The sequence below is a fragment of the Natator depressus genome, chromosome 3, assembly GCF_965152275.1.
Source record: "Natator depressus isolate rNatDep1 chromosome 3, rNatDep2.hap1, whole genome shotgun sequence".
In the NCBI taxonomy this organism is placed as follows: Eukaryota; Metazoa; Chordata; order Testudines; family Cheloniidae; genus Natator; species Natator depressus.
In genome coordinates, this window is record NC_134236.1 from 7,908,780 (window position 1) to 7,926,400 (window position 17,621).

Here is a 17,621-nt window from a genome sequence, read left to right on the forward strand (position 1 = left end):
CACGGCCCTTTGCTCCTCCGCAGCATGGCTGGCAGCGGCCTTCCCACGGCAGCCTCTTCCTTTCCCAGCCGGGGCTGGCGATGGCAGGTGGTGACAGCACCCAGGACTCTGGAGCCAAGACCTGGTCCGGGAGCCCAGGAGAGAGCGTCGGTATGGAAGCCCCCTGCGGCCATGCCTAGCTGGTCTGCTGGCAGGTCACACTCCAAGGGGGCAGGGGAGGGGGAGGAGAAGTGGCGCTTTAACCCCCACCACACGGACTCCTGCTCCATCAGCTGGAAGTCGCTGGCGATTTGCAAACCCCTTCCTGCTGCAGGGGCCCGTTCCCCACTGCCCTGCACCCGGTCATTTCCACCGGTCCAGTGGGAAGTAACGGTGCGGGGTCCAAATGGTTAGAAACATCCCTCCCTGCCTGTGCTCAACGACCCTCCCGATGACAAGACCCATTTCTAAGGCATGTGTCTCTGCTTACCACAGGTTCATTCAGGGTCACGCCGCTGGGCCTGATCCCAGCTGGTGTCATCTGGCATCGTGCCATTGACAGAAATGTAGGGATGGGGATTTACACCTCCTGAAAATCTGGCCCCATTGACTTTGATATGGCTGGGGGTGATCTACACCAGCAGGGGATCTGGCCCCTTTAATGTCAATGGAGGGACGCTGATCTACACCAGCAGGGGATCTGGCCCCTTTAATGTCAATGGAGGGACGCTGATCTACACCAGCGGGGGATCTGGCCCTATGTGCTTTGTGTACAGATTCTGCCTTTTCCTGGCCTTGCGCACTGTAAACAGAGGATTTGACTCGCTGCTCCGTGACTCCAGTTTAATGCCGGTGTGACACCATCACAATCCGTGCAAAGAACCCTGGTGCAAAACTGGAGTAGAACAGCAGTGACTCAGGCTCTGCATTTGGGGGCTAAATCTGATCTGACAGCATCTTGTTAAAACCGGGAGCACGGTGCTTTCTGAGCTAACGACAGCAGAAACTGCGTCTCACAGCCGTAGCTAAAGCGGTCGCTGGCTAACGTGTGCAGGGTCACTGTAGCCGGCTCGTTCCCAGGATACTCGAAAGACAAGGCAGGGGAGGTAACATCTTTTACTGGACCAAGTTCTGGTGGTGGGAGAGACGCTTTCAAAGAGCTGGTCCTGAAGAACCACATGAAAGCTCAAAAGCTTGTCTCTCTCACCAACAGAACTTGGTCCAGTAAAACAGTGGTCCGCAGACCCCCAGGGGTCCAGGCTGTGTCTGTGGTGTCCACGAAAGACTTAGATTGAAAACTGACCAAACAGAGTTCAACTCTATATTCAAACAATAGATCCGCACTCCAATCAAAAATTTTTTCAGGGTCTGCAAATGAAAAAAGGTGAGAACTACCGCAATGAAAGATATTACCTCGCCCACTTACTCATGTGACAAGTAACGTTCCTGGTTCCCGGAACCAGCGAGCCCCTTAGCACCCGTTGGGCCAGATCCCCCTTCCCTAAAGTCACCTGGTCCGGCCACAGAAGGTTCCTAACAGAAGTACTAAAGGGGGCTCCCCTCCTACCTCTCCCACCCGTGCAGCTGGCTGGGGGAAGTGGGAGGGGCTTGGAGATCCCCCGCTGCCAGGATCAGCGGGTGTGAATTCAGGCTCAGGGGAACTGACCTGGCACAGAGCTGCCCCTCCTCGGTTGGGCCCAGCTGCAGGGAATCTGGCCCCGTGCTGGGAGATGGCATCTGCTTTGATTTGCTCCGTTGGTCCGTAGCGCCAAATCCCATCGATCTCCAGAGCGGGTCTGGGTGCCCACGTTCAGGCCTATGCAGAGAACTAGAATGTAGCCTTAAAATCCACCCCTACCGCGGTTCCCCTGCCCTGAAGTGCGGATTACACTGAGATCCTGCTTAAGCAAAGCCAGCACCGCTGCCGTCCTATGGGCCAGCTGGGATTTTCCAGCTCCAGAGTCTCCAGCCTGTTGCGATAACTGGGCCTACAAACTTTCCCTAATGGCGAGGGCGCAGCTGTGAAAAGCGAATGTGAGTTCATCAGACATCACAATAGCAAATATATGGAATAGCAAATGTTGATAGCAAAGGGGTCAAAAGCAAGACCAAGAGGCTGAATCAGTCGAAACAAAAAGGCCCCCTGGTGCAGTACAGCGCAAGGACCGTGGTAAGATCCTGGCTGGTAAACACGAAATCACGTGTGAAACCGGAAATCAGTGAACCAAAAGGGGTGTGTCAGGAAGTAGGCCTCATTGGTGGACAAAACAATGAGGGGCCAGGCTACTGCGCCCACCAGTCCTTTGGTGGGTGCGTAAAGAGACTTTGGGGAGAAAAATTGGCTCCTGGAGCGAGCGTCACCATCATGGCTGCCACCCCCACCATCTCCTGCGACCCCAGATCTTCCTCATCCGAATCCTGACCAGGCTGGGCCAGAGAGAGGAACCCGGATGACATCACCACCTCCCTTGACTCAGGCTAAATCCCAAACACCACTTAGGCTGGGACACTGTCACCCCGCAACCCCCCTCCCCTCACGTATACTTACCTCTTTTTGTTCCTTTCTCTTTTTTCCTTCTGGCTTGTATGTAACCCTTCTGCCCATCAGAGTTGGCAGCAACAAGGGCCGGGTTCAATATCTAGGGGATCCATTCCAATAACACAATGCAAACCGGCTCGAGCCCCCACCCAGTGACCTGGGACAAATATATACCACCCCCGCTGGGCGCCTCCAAGAGGCAATACTTCCCCTCTCGCAAGCACATAGTCTGAGTGTAGCAAAAAAGCCTTTTAATAACAGAGAGAAACAATGTGGCATTATGTTGGGGAAACACCACCAACAGGATTCATAACACAACCCATGAGCAAAAAAAACCACCCCAAGCAAATTGGGGCATGCCCCTTTCCCTCGGGTTCTTGAGTCCCAGCACCCAAACGTCTCTTGAGTCCAGCAATCCACAAATCACCCAAAGTCCAAAAAGTCCAGCCCCAGAGTTCAAAAGTTCATCTGCATAGTGTTACTCCCCAGTCTGGCTAAAATGTGCCTGTGTGGGGGGAAAGGGGTAAGGGGCACCTTACGTGTCCTGAAGCTGACTGCCCCACAGGGCTCTGCTCCACCACGACCGGCTCCGCTCTGCACCGCTCGCCGTCTCACGAACAGCTCTGCTCAGCTCGCCGTCTCACGAACACACCGCTGTCTCACGAACGGCTCCACTCCACCACGACCGGCTCTGCTCTGCACCGCTCGCTGTCTCAAGAACAGCTCTGCTCAGCTCGCTGTCTCATGAATGGCTCCGCTCTGCACAGCTCGCCGTCTCACGAACAGCTCTGCTCAGCTCGCCGTCTCACGAACACACCGCTGTCTCACAGACGGCTCCGCTCCACCACGACCGGCTCCACTCCGCACAGCTCGCCGTCTCACAAACACACCGCTGCACTCTAGATCTTCTGGCTCCCCACTACTTGACACAGTGCTCAGTGATTTCAGCTCGCAGTGATTTCAGCTCATAGTAGTGGGGGCCTTAGTGCTGGTGCACCTTAAGGCCAAAGTGAATGCAGCACAGTACCTGTAGCAAGACTCTTAATAGACCCAAAATTAGCTCTGACATTCCACAGTGGAGAGAGACAGAGGTGCAATTGGTGCTACGGGCCCACACCACCAGGTACTAATACCTGTCTCAAGTCTCTCTCAATTCACACAGTTTTGGAACCCATGACCCTTGCCTAGCGAGTGCTACTTAGTTGATGGTGAGTCCCTCCATCATAGCAAAAGGCCAAGTACAGTTCCCATAATCAGGGTAATAACAATTTATTCTTCCTGCCCCAATAACAGAGACACTGGGGATCCCACAGCAGCCGAAGTGACCATTTGGGCAGCTATGGCCTCAGTCTAGGCGGGGTGGGTGTGCCTATGCAAATGAGATCAGCCCCTAAAGTTTTTTTTTCCACAACTTGCCACACCTCACCACCAGATGTCAGGGTGGAGCTCACCCTGACACTGCTTACATGTAAAAGTCTGGTTTAGCCAGCCGAGCCTGTGTATTTTGCAACCCTGCTGTAAGCCAGTGATCAGAAAGGGGCAGCTAAAAGCAATGCCCTAACCAAACTGGGACAAGTTTGCAGATCTCAGATTTCCTCTCTTGTGTCTGTTTGTCTTGTTTTGCCTTCTAGGAAATCGGATTGGACTTTAACACCGGCAATAACAGCTGTACCAGCCAACCTCCACTAACTTCTCTGTTCCCCAAAAGGACCATTATTGCCATCTGTGACACCCACTAAGAGACTGTTGGACTGGGGGGTGGGGAAGGGGTTCCTTCTAAAATCTCTCTCCAGCTAAAGGGAACAAGGGATGTGGTTAAAATGAAAGCCTCATTTAATACGTCGTATTCCAAATGCTTTAACTGTGTTTGATTCTTTTCTGTCTCGTTAATACAAGGTTAAAAGGATGTTTAATGGTGTGTTTGCCACGGAGCTAAGCAGGCTGAGGTCTCCGCATACCAGACCCTGAGCCTTGTTTAACACTGTTTAATGTTGGACAGTGATAGGCTCATGTTAACACCTTTGGCCCGTACAATCTATCTGTATTAATCCAGCATTAGAGGAAGTGCTGAAGTGCCCAGGCCGAAAGCAAACTAGCTCATCCGTATGGCTTTTTCTGTCTCCCGTTGGTTCAGTGTCCGTCCAGGACCGGACTCACACGCACGCCGAGGAGCGCCTCTTCAAGTACCTGTTCACCAGCTACAACAGGTGGTCCCGGCCAGTGCCCAACATCTCTGACGTCGTGATCGTCAGATTTGGGCTATCCATCGCTCAGCTGATCGACGTGGTACGTATGTGAAGCCGGACTCTAATTCCGCTTCTAAAACCCTCCACAGAAGGGCAGGACATTTATACTAGCACCTGAGGTTACTGCAGGCAACTTAAGCCTAGCAAGGGCTGCATCAGCCCTCATACTTCAGGGCACATGTGCATCACCAGGTGGGGTCAGGAAGGAACTTCTTCTCCCCCCCTCCGGATAGTATATTGCACATTTAAGGGCTGTAAAAGCTTTTATCCTCTTATCCTTGCAGTTCAGGAGCGCCGGCTACATTTCCTTGCTCTGCCATAGACTCACTGTGGGACTTTGGGCAAGTCAGTTTACCGCTTTGTGCCTCGCTTCCCCAGCTGTAGAATGGGAACTACGATATTTCCTTTGTCTGCCTTGGCTACGTAGGGTGTAAATGCTTTGGGTGCATCTACACAGCGAGCGGCAGCCCACGGGTGCAAGTCTCAGAGCCAGGTTCAGCAGATTCAGGCTCGCGCTCCGGTGCAGAAGAGAGCTCAGCAGACATTCAGGGCCAGGCTGGAGCTCAGGCTCTGGGGCCTAGGGGCCTAGGATGGGGGTGGGCTTGAGGGCTTGAGCTCCGGCCTGAGCCATGTGTCTACACAGCTATTTTTAGAGCCGTACTATGAGCCCCACTCTGTCGCCCTGGGCTTTGATACACACTTGCAGCGGGCTGCATAGACATATCCTTAGAGGCAGAGACGGTCTGTCACACTGGGTCCAGGAGGAAGCCAGCACCATGGGCCCCAGGCCTCTCGGTACTTCTCGAGACCCAATATATAGTAATAATAAACTCTCTAGAATTGGCCACAGCTGGAGACACGAAACTGAACTCGAGGGACCGTTGATCTGTTCACTGCAACAATTCCTCTGGTCTGCTGGTCACGTACTTTCTCTCTCACTTTCTGGACACAAAGATAAATGAGCTCAGCTGGGGATGTTTAGCACAGCCAGTCAGCGTTGGCTGACACAAGATAAAATAGGAGCCAGGCCACCATGAAGTAATTTAAATGTAACGGGAATTACTATAAAGGGACCACGTGTTGCCTTTTGTCTATAAAAGGAGTGTTAAGAAAACACAGTGACAAAGATAAAATGCATTGGGATGGGTTTTGTTTAGTACCCCATCTTCCAGACAAGATCTCAGTTCTCAACCACACCATGCCAGCCTTGGTTTGAGATGATGAAGTGTTCACAGGATGGGAGCTGGTAGGTTGTTAGCCCCCCCGTGCCCTGGCCACATTGCAACGTGAGTCATTATCTTCCACTTAACTAAACTGCCCCTGCGGTTCCAGCTGGTGGTGGTATTCGTCTTTACTTCCTGTCCAAAACTGTTGTCCGGTGTTGCTGTGTGGCTGTTACACAGCTGTTGCGCTCCACCCCAGAGGTGCAGCAGAAAGTGATTCAGCTTAATAGATGTTTAAGGCCAAAAGGACCACTGTGATCATCTTGTCCACCCTCCAGCAGAACACAGGCCAGAAGAAGTCCCTGAATTCACTGACCAATAGCTGTGATTGAACTAGAAAAACATCCACTCTTGATTTTAAAATGGCCAGGGATGGAGAATCCCCCCCAGCCCTTGCCAAATTGCTCCAGTGGTTCATTAAAAATTGTCCCTGAATTTATCTGGCTTCAGCTTCCATATAAGGGGCTTTCTGTTGCTCTGAAGCAACTCCAAAGAAACCTCAGTCAAAACCGAACAGCAGGAAGAGTGAAAACAAAGTATGTTTGATTTGTAAAACCCTTCGAGCCGCGATAATCTCAGGGGTGGCTAGTGACACGGGGAAAGAAATTACTGTTAGTGTAACTGGGTCAAAATTCTGCACACCAGGAGGATCCCTCTGAAACCAGCAGTAACTGACGTGAAACTGACAGTGCAGGGGGATTCCCGCTAAGGTCATTCCTTTGCCATCAAGTGCCATGGAAGCTTTCCAAGAACCACAAGGGGTCAGGAGCTCAGGTTTATATCAGCAACACGAGTTTCCTCAGCCTGGTGGGGAGCTAGTCGCTTCATTTGGAAGCTGTTCCCTTTTTTCACTGAAGCATTTGAGTGCCTCTCAGTTAGCGCTAAGCACTTACACTAGGAAGTCTCTAGAATAGTCTTTCCACTATCTATCTATAAAACTATCCATCCCACATTAATCACCATGATATTTAAGCACTGTTACCCCTGGAAAAGGGGTAAACAATGAGATGGCAAAATTTGCAGACGATGCAAAATTACTCAAGATAGTTCAATCCAAAGCAGACTGCAAAGGGTTTCAAATTAACAGGCAGCAGGTTTAAAACAAACAAAAGGAGGAACTTTTTCACACCATACACAGCCAACCTGTGGAACTCTTTGCCAGAGGATGTCGTGAAGGCCAAGACTATAACAGGCTTCAAAAAAGAACTAGATAAATTCATGGAGGATAGATCCATCAATGGCTATTAGCCAGGAGGTGCAGGGATGCAAAACCGTGCTCTGAAGTGTCCCTGGCCTCTATTTGCCAGAAGCTGGGAATGGGCGACAGGGGATGGATCACTTGATGATTCCCTGTTCTGTCCATTCCCTCTGGGACACCTGGCACTGGCCACTGTCAGCAGACAGGATACTGGGCTCGATGGACCTTTGGTCTGACCCAGTGTGGCCCTTTTTATGTAATGCCCATACTTTGGTAACTACTAATGGCATGCCATTGCCGTTTAGTGGCCACACACCTAAAGGAGATAAAATCTCTCTCTCTCCATAGCTGGCATTCATTCCTACCAGTATCCAAGCTCTGGAGGAGGGTGGGAAAGGTAACAGTTGGGTCTTGCGCTGAACTGGCCCAGTGGAAGCAGCTGGTTTCAGGTCTGACGTTGGTTTTTTCCATTATGATCAAACAAACTCTCCTCCTCTCTCCTTTCTCCCCTCCCCACCATACCCCTAACAGGATGAGAAGAACCAAATGATGACCACAAACGTCTGGCTGAAACAGGTGAGGGATCATTTCCCAGTGGGGTGCTGGGAGGATAGGTGGGTTTCCCAAGTCACGAGGAACCTCCCGGGGCTTAGGAGTTTGGTTCAGAGAAGTCCCGACCAGCCTGGCGGCTGTAGTCTAGCAGACCTTCTTGGGGTCAGAAACTTCATGAGAAGAGCCTTGGATACTGGATTTCAGCCTTGTCCCCCTGATCTGTGTGAAACCCGAGAGATAGGATGCCCCAGGGGTTTGGCAGTGGTGCATGGTGACTTTACCCATGCGAACATGGCTGAAATCTAGCCCATGTGAGAAGTGGCTGGAAGCAGTTCCCGTCCCACAGTTGCTCAGACTTGGTGGACTGGGTTGGTGGGTCTCAGCCCAGGTCCCCGGGGATGGGCACTGAATGGACCCCAGTGACAGGTCTCTGAAGCGGCTCTGCTAATGCCGGGTTTAAAGCATGTTGATGGGACCATCCATTGGGAGCTGATGGCGGTACAGCCTGTGCTATACCTGCCCTATACGGAGAGACCTTCACTCAGCAGGAGTGGCAGCCTGGGACCTTTCACCAGCACGGAATTCCCACCAGCACCCAGATGCCGTGGGGATGGGCACTTTAGCAAAGTGCCTAATAATGATGAAGACGTGTTTGAAAAGAGAAAATCAGCTCAGGAGGAACTGAGCAGTGACCCAGGACCCCTTTAGCTCATGTAGGAGGGGCCCATGCTTTGAGCACAAAACATCCGAGGGGCCCCATGATGAGCTTGTTACACGAGGACACTGTACAGGAATGGTCGCCCCGCTCCCTCTGACGGCTGGATCCCCGGCCCTCACTGGGCGGCACGTCCATCTCAGACCGTTCTTGCTCTTTCCTCCCCCAGGAGTGGAGTGACTACAAGCTGCGCTGGAACCCGGCGGACTTTGATAACGTCACCTCCATCCGGGTGCCCTCTGAGATGATCTGGATCCCGGACATTGTGCTATATAACAAGTAGGTGGCGCCACTGCGCAGATACGGCAAGGCCAAGAGCTTAGGGCTGGAGAGGAGGCCTAGGGGCTCCCATTGGGCAGTATACAGCTGGCAGCATCCATTCCATGCCTGCCGCCTGCAGGCCAGGCCTTACAGAGACGCCGGTCCTGATCCCACTTGCAGTTGCACCGATTGAAATCAGGAGTAACTCCTCTGAAGTCAGTGGGTTTACACGGGTGTAACTGGGAGCAGAATCAGGTGCATGGCAGCAGGGAGTGAACCACATGGTCTGTCTGTGTCCAGCAGCCTGAGCAACGAATCCCCTTCCCATGCATTACAGCCCAATTTCCCATGCTATGTCCACCAGGCAGGGCCCTCCTCGTCGACAGCATGTTCCTGCTTGTGTCTTGCTGCCACCTTCTGGTGCATCTTGGTCACTAAAGGAAATGTTATTCTTGACCCAGGAAGGGCCTGCTTTTAAATTAACGGCTGGCCTCATTAACAGATTCAGTCACAGAGCAACCGCGTCCTGGGGAATTGGGTTGGAGCCGGGTTCCTGGGTTCCAGACCTGCACTGCGTCATTTCATGACCAGCTGCCTTGACAGACTGGGTCTTCAGCGGACCCAGGCCCGGCCATGAGTTTGCAGAGTTTCGTGCCGCACGCTCAGCGTTCTCCCTTGCCATCCAGACAGGAACCTTGCTGTGCTCGGCTGCAGAGACATCTCAAAACACCCCCAGGCTTGATCTCCTGCTCTGGGGCAGCCCCACTGACTTCTGCCTGATCTGTCCATCCAGCCATGCTCATCACCACAGTATCTGAGCACCTGCCATGGGGTTGTGTTGGGTCACTGAGCCCCTTTGTGCCTACCCACCTTCATCACACATCTCAGCTCCTCCCCAGGACCTGATCCCCCCATTTTGCAGATGGGGATACTGCGACCCAGAAGAGTTAGTGGTGACATTCACTCCCGTGCAAAGGGCCAGGCACCACTTTATCCCTCACGCCTGGGACGTAAGTGGTTCACTGGCACTGGCTGTCTGCATGGGGTGGAGTGATTTGCACAGGGGGTCTGCAGCAGGGCCAGGAACTCAAACTGAGCTCTTTTGAGTCCCAGAGCTGAGCTAATCACAAGCCCTTTCTCCCCTTTTACTGCTCCTGGTGGATTTGGCCTTGCCTCTCCCACGCCTGCCACTTTCTCCAAGTCTCTCACCACTCTGACCCCTGCTCCTCTGTCCTGCAGCGCCGACGGGGAGTTCGCAGTGACACACATGACCAAAGCCCACCTCTTCTCCAACGGCAAGGTGAAGTGGGTGCCGCCAGCCATCTACAAGAGCTCGTGCAGCATCGACGTGACCTTCTTCCCCTTCGACCAGCAGAACTGCAAGATGAAGTTTGGCTCGTGGACGTACGACAAGGCCAAGATCGACCTGGAGAGCATGGAACGTGACGTGGACCTGAAAGACTACTGGGAGAGCGGGGAGTGGGCCATCATCAACGCCGTGGGCACCTACAACACCAAGAAGTACGACTGCTGCACGGAGATCTACCCCGACATCACCTACTGCTTCATCATCCGGCGCTTGCCCCTCTTCTACACCATCAACCTCATCATCCCCTGCCTGCTCATCTCCTGCCTGACCGTGCTGGTCTTCTACCTGCCCTCCGACTGCGGGGAGAAGATCACCCTCTGCATCTCCGTGCTGCTCTCCCTCACCGTCTTCCTGCTGCTCATCACTGAGATCATCCCTTCCACCTCGCTGGTCATCCCCCTGATCGGCGAGTACCTCCTCTTCACCATGATCTTCGTCACCCTCTCCATCGTCATCACCGTCTTCGTCCTCAACGTCCACCACCGCTCGCCCAGCACCCACAAGATGCCCCGCTGGGTGCGCGCCGCTTTCCTGGACTTCATCCCCCGCTGGCTTTTCATGAGGCGGCCTCCGGTGCTAATCCCCCAGCAGGGGCTGATCGGGGAGTACGACCCGCCTGGCGCCAGGCTCAGCACCTCCAGGGGCTGGCTGGAAACGGACGTCGATGACACATGGGAGGAGGAGGAGGAGGAGGAAGAGGAGAGGAGGCACCCCGGACACACGCCCCTCCAGACAGGCTCCCACAAACACAGCGTCCAGTACCGCCCCGGCTGCGACCGCCATCTGGGCACGGGGCCGGGGGCCCAGGCGCAGCACCCGCCTGCCAAAGGGGACAGCTTGGGGTCAGATCCCAGCCTGCTGCTGTCCCCCAGGATCCTGAAGGCCTTGGCGGGGGTGCGCTATATCGCAGACCACCTGCGGGCTGAGGACGCTGACTTCTCGGTGAGTCTGCGCCCCGCTGGCTCGGGAGGGCTGGGCCCAGGCACCTTGGGCCTTTCCCCTCCTCTAGCCATCGGTGGGAGTCTGGCCCATTCCAGGTGCCACCATCTGATGGCTATTCAGGGGCCCGCGTGGGGCGAGTGGGCAGGAGTCAGTCTAGCTCCCCGTGGCGAGGCACCCCCTGCATTGCCACCGGGGGAGCAGTCACAGCAGAGAGGACCAGGCAGGGATGGGCATGGGGAACTGGCTTTCCGCCTCTCGTCCCCGTGGGGTCCAGGCCCCGGGACTGGGGGGAGGCCCGTCGCTCGGGCAGGGTGAAGGGGGCTTGCTCCGCTTGCTGGCCCTGCCCCAATGCCCCCAGCTGTCCAGCCGGTGCTGCATTCACCTACAGCCATCATCTGCAGCTGTTCCATGACCTCTTGGTCGGTTGTCTCCTTGCCAGGGATGGGGGAGAGCTAGGAAGAGGTGGGGAAAAATGAATGAACTATTCACAGGCCCGTGATTGCCTGACAGGAGAGGCCTGTGCAGTAAAGGAGCGTGTGATTGGTCAAATGCAATGAGCCAAATTCATTCACGGGTGGGACTCCATTGAGGCCCAAATGCTGGGGGTGGGGGGGGCCTGGGCCAGGACAAGCATCTGCACTCAGCTGCAAAGCAGAGCCACCGGACCATGGCTTGAATGGCATTTACTCTCCTCGGGTGTCACTGTGCCCCGAGAGACTCTGAATTAGCAGACACCCAGGCTGAGCTCTGCAGTGAGGGACACACACACCTAGCTCGGGTCTTCTCAGCACTGGATTAAAGCTACATGTGGCCTGGATAGGCCAATTCTGCGGGGCCTCAGTCATTGCTCCTGCATTTCCAGCCGGCTGGGCAGGTGTGCGGCTTGGTTTCCCCTCAGAGCTGGTTTTATTTGCCCCTGAACAGTGGTCTTAGGAGGGGAGTATTGTCTAGTCTCGTCGCTCTGTTCTCACAGTTTCCTTCTGTGTATGCTGAAGCCCCGTTGAGGTATTTATCCTCTCCTAAGATGCAGGGGAGGTTGTTGGCCCCAGGGAACTAAGGCACAGGGAGAGAGACGAGGCGACTTGCCCAAGTCGCCTGTAGTAGGGGCAGGAATTGAACAGCTTCCAAGGGGAGCCAGGATTTTTTTCACAAACCCACCCCCTCCCCCAGCGCCAATTCATCGAAACTGAAACTTCACGCAACGGGGTTGGTGCTGACAAAGCTTCTGACTTGGAACATTTCGGGGAAAAGAAGTTTCCGACCTGTCCACATGTCCCACTTGGACATTTTCGAACAGGAACTTTGGAGTCGAAACAACTTTTTATTTAGAAATGTGAGTAAAGTCAGACTAAAAACGGAATAAAACTTGGCATAACTAGAACCCTTCTGCCAGTTGTAGTCAGCAGCAACCAGGGCCAGGTTCGCTATCTAGGGGTTCCCGTTCAACAATACAACACAGACCCGCTCGAGCCCCCACCCAGGAACGTGGGACAATTACACCCCATCCCTGGGCGCCTCTGAGAGGAAATACGTCCCCTCTTGCAAGCACAGTGTAGAAAAGAAACTTTTAATGAAAGGAGAGAAGTCACCCAACATTAACTTGGGAAAACGCCGCAAGCCGGATTCATAGACATAAAATAGTGAGCAAAACACCCACCCCAGAATACAGGGGCCAGTGTCTTTTGCCTCAGATTTGTGAGTTCTACTACCAGAAGTTCCTTCAACCTGCCCCTCCTTTCTCTCTCCGCCGCACCCCACTCACAGTTGCTGTCCTTGGTCAGGGAAGACCCAGAGTTCAGAGATGCATCTGTGTGAGTTCACCTCCCACCCTGGAGAGGGGGGCGCCTGGCTCACTCTGCTGTCCAGGCTCACACACGGCCAGCCAGCCACCCCTTGTGGTCCCAGCTCTTAGCCGTGGAACCTCACTGCTAATGCACGCTGGGCAGTCTCTTGCCTCACAGATACCAACCCAAAGCAGGTCTCATGGTTAGGCCGGGTTACCAGTGATTTCAGCTCTATTAGCACACAACAGGACTTTCAATTCACTCTTTACAGCTCTCTTACTACACAACTTTTGTAGTAACAGAAAAAACGTTTTCACTGGGAGGGTGGTGAAGCACTGGAATAGGTTACCTAGGGAGGTGGTGAAATCTCTTTCCTTTGACGTTTTTAAGGTCAGGCTTGACAAAGCCCTGGCTGGGATGATTTAGTTGGGGATCGGTCCTGCTCTGAGCAGGGGGTTGGACTAGATGACCCCCTGAGGTCCCTTCCAACCCGGATATTCTATGACAACAGACTGAGAAAGGGTCAGGTGGTGCCTAGGACCAGCTCCACACCACCAAGTACAAGTACAACTACCTATCCCCAGCCTCTCTCAACTCAGTGGGCTTTGGCACCCCCATCCCCTGCCTAGCAAGTGCAGTTTAGTTAAGGGTGAGTCTGCTAATCAGGGCAGGCCAAGCACAATTCTGCTGCCCCTGGTTCACATTACAAGGATAACAACCTTTTAGTACCCCTGCCCCCATAACAAAGAGACTGGGGATTCAACACGAGCCAAAAGTGATCATTTGGGCCAAGCAGCCCCATCATGCTGTGCACCTAGGCCGGGTGGGCGGGTCTATGCAAACAAAGGTGGCTCAAGTCCTCTTCCCCAGTTCATCACTAGATGTCAGGGGAGAGCTCATTCAGATCCTACTTACATAACGTTTCGATAGACCTGCACCAGATTTGAGTTTGTTTGGGGTTTTATAGTTTGGGAAGATTTTGAGGGTTTGGTTTTTTTTTTTTTTTTACTTTTTGCCATGATTTGAAATGGGAAAAAATGTCAAAATCTCAAAACTTCTTCTGGGATGGAAAAAGCCTTTCCTGCCCACCCCAGCTCCTGAGTCCAGCCGCAGGCTACACCTGCATGGCGAACCTCTCGCTCAACACAACAGCCTCTCTGCCAGGCTGCCAGGGCCTCCCGTGACCCCATGCTGCTCTCGGGCCCCACACCTCACTCTGACTCTTGTCTGCCTGCAGGTGAAGGAAGACTGGAAGTACGTCGCTATGGTAATAGACCGGATATTCCTCTGGATGTTTATCGTCGTCTGTTTGCTGGGGACCATCGGCCTCTTCCTCCCTCCCTTCCTGGCTGGGATGGTATAGGGTCTGTGCCCTGCGCTGAAGGTGGTCCTGCTCCCAGACCTGCGCCCAGGGCTGGGGAAGGGACAAACTAACCCACCCTGACTGCTGGCTCTGTGGAGCCCCTTTGGGCTTGTCCACACTGGAGAAACATTGTCAAGCCGCGACCCCGTTTGAACTCTCACTCTCCCTGGCTAGTACCAGCGCCGAAGCCACACGTCAGCTGGGCCCAGCATCCGGTTTGTACCGTCAAGTGAACGGTGCCGGGGGATCGGGGAGGGGGAACTCTACCGTGAAATCCCAACAAGATTTTTTTCTTGAGTCACGGAAACTGCTTCAAACTAAGCGGATCAGAACGGAACCACATGGGGTGCTCTGCGTTTGAAATTAACATGCCCGTAGCTACCGAGCAAGGCAGCAGGTGCGCCCCGCTGAGATGGGAACACGTTGCTCACATTGGGTTGGTGACAAGGTCCATTTCATACTGAGGCAAGACATCGACTAGGCGTTCTGTGTTTGGACAGCACCTCGCACGAGAAGGTCCTGGGGCTCCTACAGTGATACACATAATAACTAATAACGGTCCCATCAGCCCTCACGATTCCATGGCTCTCGAACGTCAAGGTGACCTCCCAGAGATGTGCGGTATTATCTTCCGGGCAGGCTGGACTGTCACCCATAAACGTGCCCCCGTCCCCCTCATTCCAACATGACTGTTTTGGCCTTCAGTCGACCCAGCCTGGCCACGTACGTCTGAAGCACCCTTACGAGCAGCAGCTTTCCAACACGCCCCTGCTGCTGCGGCCACGTGCGACGGCCCTGGGGGCTGGCCTAGCGAGGAGACGGGACGGAGGCCATTTTCAGCCGGGACGCTTTGAATGAATGAACCAGGACGCAGAACGATCGGCGAAATGGAGCCAGGGCACAGGAGCGGACTAGCGAGCTGGGGTGCCTTTTTCAAACACGGGCTTTAGTATTTATAGGGGCAGGGCCGTACGGCAGGCAGGAGTCTGTGGCGGGACGTTCGTGTTTCCGGATAGGAGGATAAAGGTGTGTGTGCGTGTGTGGATGCGTCTGAGTGGATGTGTGTAGAAGGCCAGGGAGAGGGGTAGGTGGGTCTGGGTTTGAATCTGTTTCACTCAGGTATAGCTTTGTAAGTAGGGGGGATGGGTATATAGGAGTGTGTGAATGGCTATGTAGAGAAGTGTGTGTGTATGGGGGGGTGGGGGGGTATCAAATAGAATGTTTTGCACCCGCAATGTCACTACAAGAAGCAAACCCCACAGTGGCTGTAACTGGCCTCCCATTTAGCCCTCGAGAGATAAACAGAACCGATTTTGTTATGGGAGCGTTCTCCGTTTTCATGAGTCCTCGGACTTGACTTCCAGCTGACCTGTCCTCACAGTATGGTCCGTCTGAGCAAGAGAAACATCGCAAGAAAACCTGGGAGATGTCCAGCCCAGGCTGAGCCTCGAGCTTCAAATAACCCTCATGCTCCAGGGCCTTTGATGCCTGCCCATAAAGAATACCCTTGATCTTGTGTCTGGCACCCCGAGAGCTTTTGCAGCCACAAGGGGCCATTTGAGAGGGAGAGGGGGAACAAAAGGGATCTTGCAAGCCCCACCCCCAGCCATATAGAGTCCCTAACTCACACACCACAGAAAAGCAAAGGCACAATCAAACTTTGTACATCATTTATCTCAACCAGAATAAACAGCTTCATGAGAATTAATGGCCACAGCCAAACGGTACAATTTTGAATTCACCCACAAACCAGATAGAAAGATTTTTGTCGTTGTTGTTGCTTTGTGGTTCTTTCCCTCCCAGAATCTTACAGAGAAGCAAAGATCAGAAATACCGTCCTCAGGGCTGGTTTGTGATTTTAAATGTCAGAACAAAGGCTACAATTCGGCGCTGTCCATGCTCTGGGATCAGTGCATTCCAGCTGCAGACGGGGAGGGGGGTGAGCGGATAGGTTCCAGAGATGCACACAGATCACGCACGGTCATTAAATAAACTCTTCTATACAATGTACAAGAAAATAAACAGTCTCTTCATGGCTCAGTGGAACATTTCCAGAGCGCCGGGTGTCTAACACCCAGGTCTCAGCCAGCAACGTCCAAACGCCCTAGTCTCCCAATGCCTACAAATGTAACAAGGGAAAGAGTGAACCAAAAAGCCACCTGCACCTGTGAAATTCACCAGTCTCCTGTCAACTCAGAGGGTACTATGGAAGTAGAATTGATATGAAAGCTCCCTGGCAGGGCTGGGACTGGCAGGTGGCTGGGTGATTTCGCTGGTCTGTCCCCACCACTCTCCCCACCCCTCCAGTGTCTTGTGTGTACAGAATCATCCCCAGAGCACACTCTATGGGACACAGGAAGACAGTGAGTTCCCCACAACCATGCCCTGTAAGGGGGAGGAGCCAGGAGCATCTCCACCCTGTTCTCAGAAGACTGACACGACAATATACAAGACATGAGCGATTGCAGGGAAGGGGGGCGGAACATCGAGGCTGGAGGAGATATTTAAAGCTGGGCCTTCTGGAGCAGATTCCTCTCCCGTCTCCACCAGCAGCGTGTCTTTCTCTCTCTCTCTCACTCCAGAGCGAGCTTCACCAGGTTGGCTTGGACCTTAGCCTGGTCCACAGCGTCCAGCAGGTTCTTGGCATCCACGGCCAGGGTGTGGGAGGCCGTCAGCATCTGCCGCTTGCACTCCTCGCTCAGCGAGGTGACGGCATTCTGCTGCGCCAGGCGCATCTTGTTGATCAGCTCGGCCAGGTCCTTGTTCAGCAGCTTCTGGGTGCCCTCAATCTGCCAACGCAAAACACACACGTAGTGGCTGGAGCACATAGGGGATAACAGCCTACCACTGCTGCCAGCTAATGGAGTTACTCAGCTATGTGCAGACTTGTTTATGTGCGTGATTCAGGGACGACTGCAGTCCGTGTGGTCAGTAGTGCCTTCCAAGGCAGCCTCATCCAGGCCAGGATTTAGGAAGACCCTGTGATGTCATTAGGCAGCAAAGCCTGCACAAGTCACTGAGTGTGAGCGACAACCACGGGGTCTGTCTATGTCCAACAGCCTCAGTCAAGAATCCCCTTTACATTCATTACACCCAAGCCCTGTCTCTTTTCCAACCTGCCTCGCCGGGGGAAGACGCACGGGGGATTTACCAGCAAAACATAGGTGTTCCCTGTTGAAGCCGCATCCTTGGATTTATCAGTGGTCCTGACCATCTAATGCCCTCTCCACCTGCCAGGCCTTCGGTTTGCAACCCACTCCCTTTGGACAGTGAAATCCACTAAGAGGGCCCCATTCACTGCTGGCTAATGCTGCTACATTGTGTGGCCAACTCTCCCGATTTTAATCACGAGCCTTGCAATGTTTGATGATTTTCTTAAAGCCCCAGCTCCTCGAGTCATGTGATTGGCCAGGCCTCTCAGCTGTCCTGGACCAAAAAACACCGCGTTTC

General features: G+C 53.7%; 2 protein-coding genes across 3 annotated transcripts in view; one reads left to right on the forward strand and one right to left on the reverse strand.

Moving 5' to 3' along the window:
- The window catches only part of CHRNA2 (cholinergic receptor nicotinic alpha 2 subunit), a 29,248-nt gene extending 14,014 nt beyond the window's left edge, over positions 1–15,234 (forward strand). Inside the window, exons 4-8 of the mRNA XM_074947351.1 lie at positions 4,653–4,804; positions 7,717–7,761; positions 8,622–8,731; positions 9,953–11,024; positions 14,046–15,234. Coding sequence (XP_074803452.1) covers positions 4,653–4,804; positions 7,717–7,761; positions 8,622–8,731; positions 9,953–11,024; positions 14,046–14,171 — 1,505 coding nt within the window. The 3' untranslated portion in view covers positions 14,172–15,234. The remainder of the gene's footprint in view (positions 1–4,652; positions 4,805–7,716; positions 7,762–8,621; positions 8,732–9,952; positions 11,025–14,045) is intronic.
- A 601-nt stretch (positions 15,235–15,835) lies between these two features.
- PTK2B (protein tyrosine kinase 2 beta) overlaps positions 15,836–17,621 on the reverse strand; it is a 112,541-nt gene continuing 110,755 nt past the window's right edge. For both annotated transcript variants that reach the window (XM_074947349.1, XM_074947350.1), the window contains one exon: positions 15,836–16,960. In XM_074947349.1, coding sequence (XP_074803450.1) covers positions 16,745–16,960 — 216 coding nt within the window. In that variant the 3' untranslated portion in view covers positions 15,836–16,744. The remainder of the gene's footprint in view (positions 16,961–17,621) is intronic.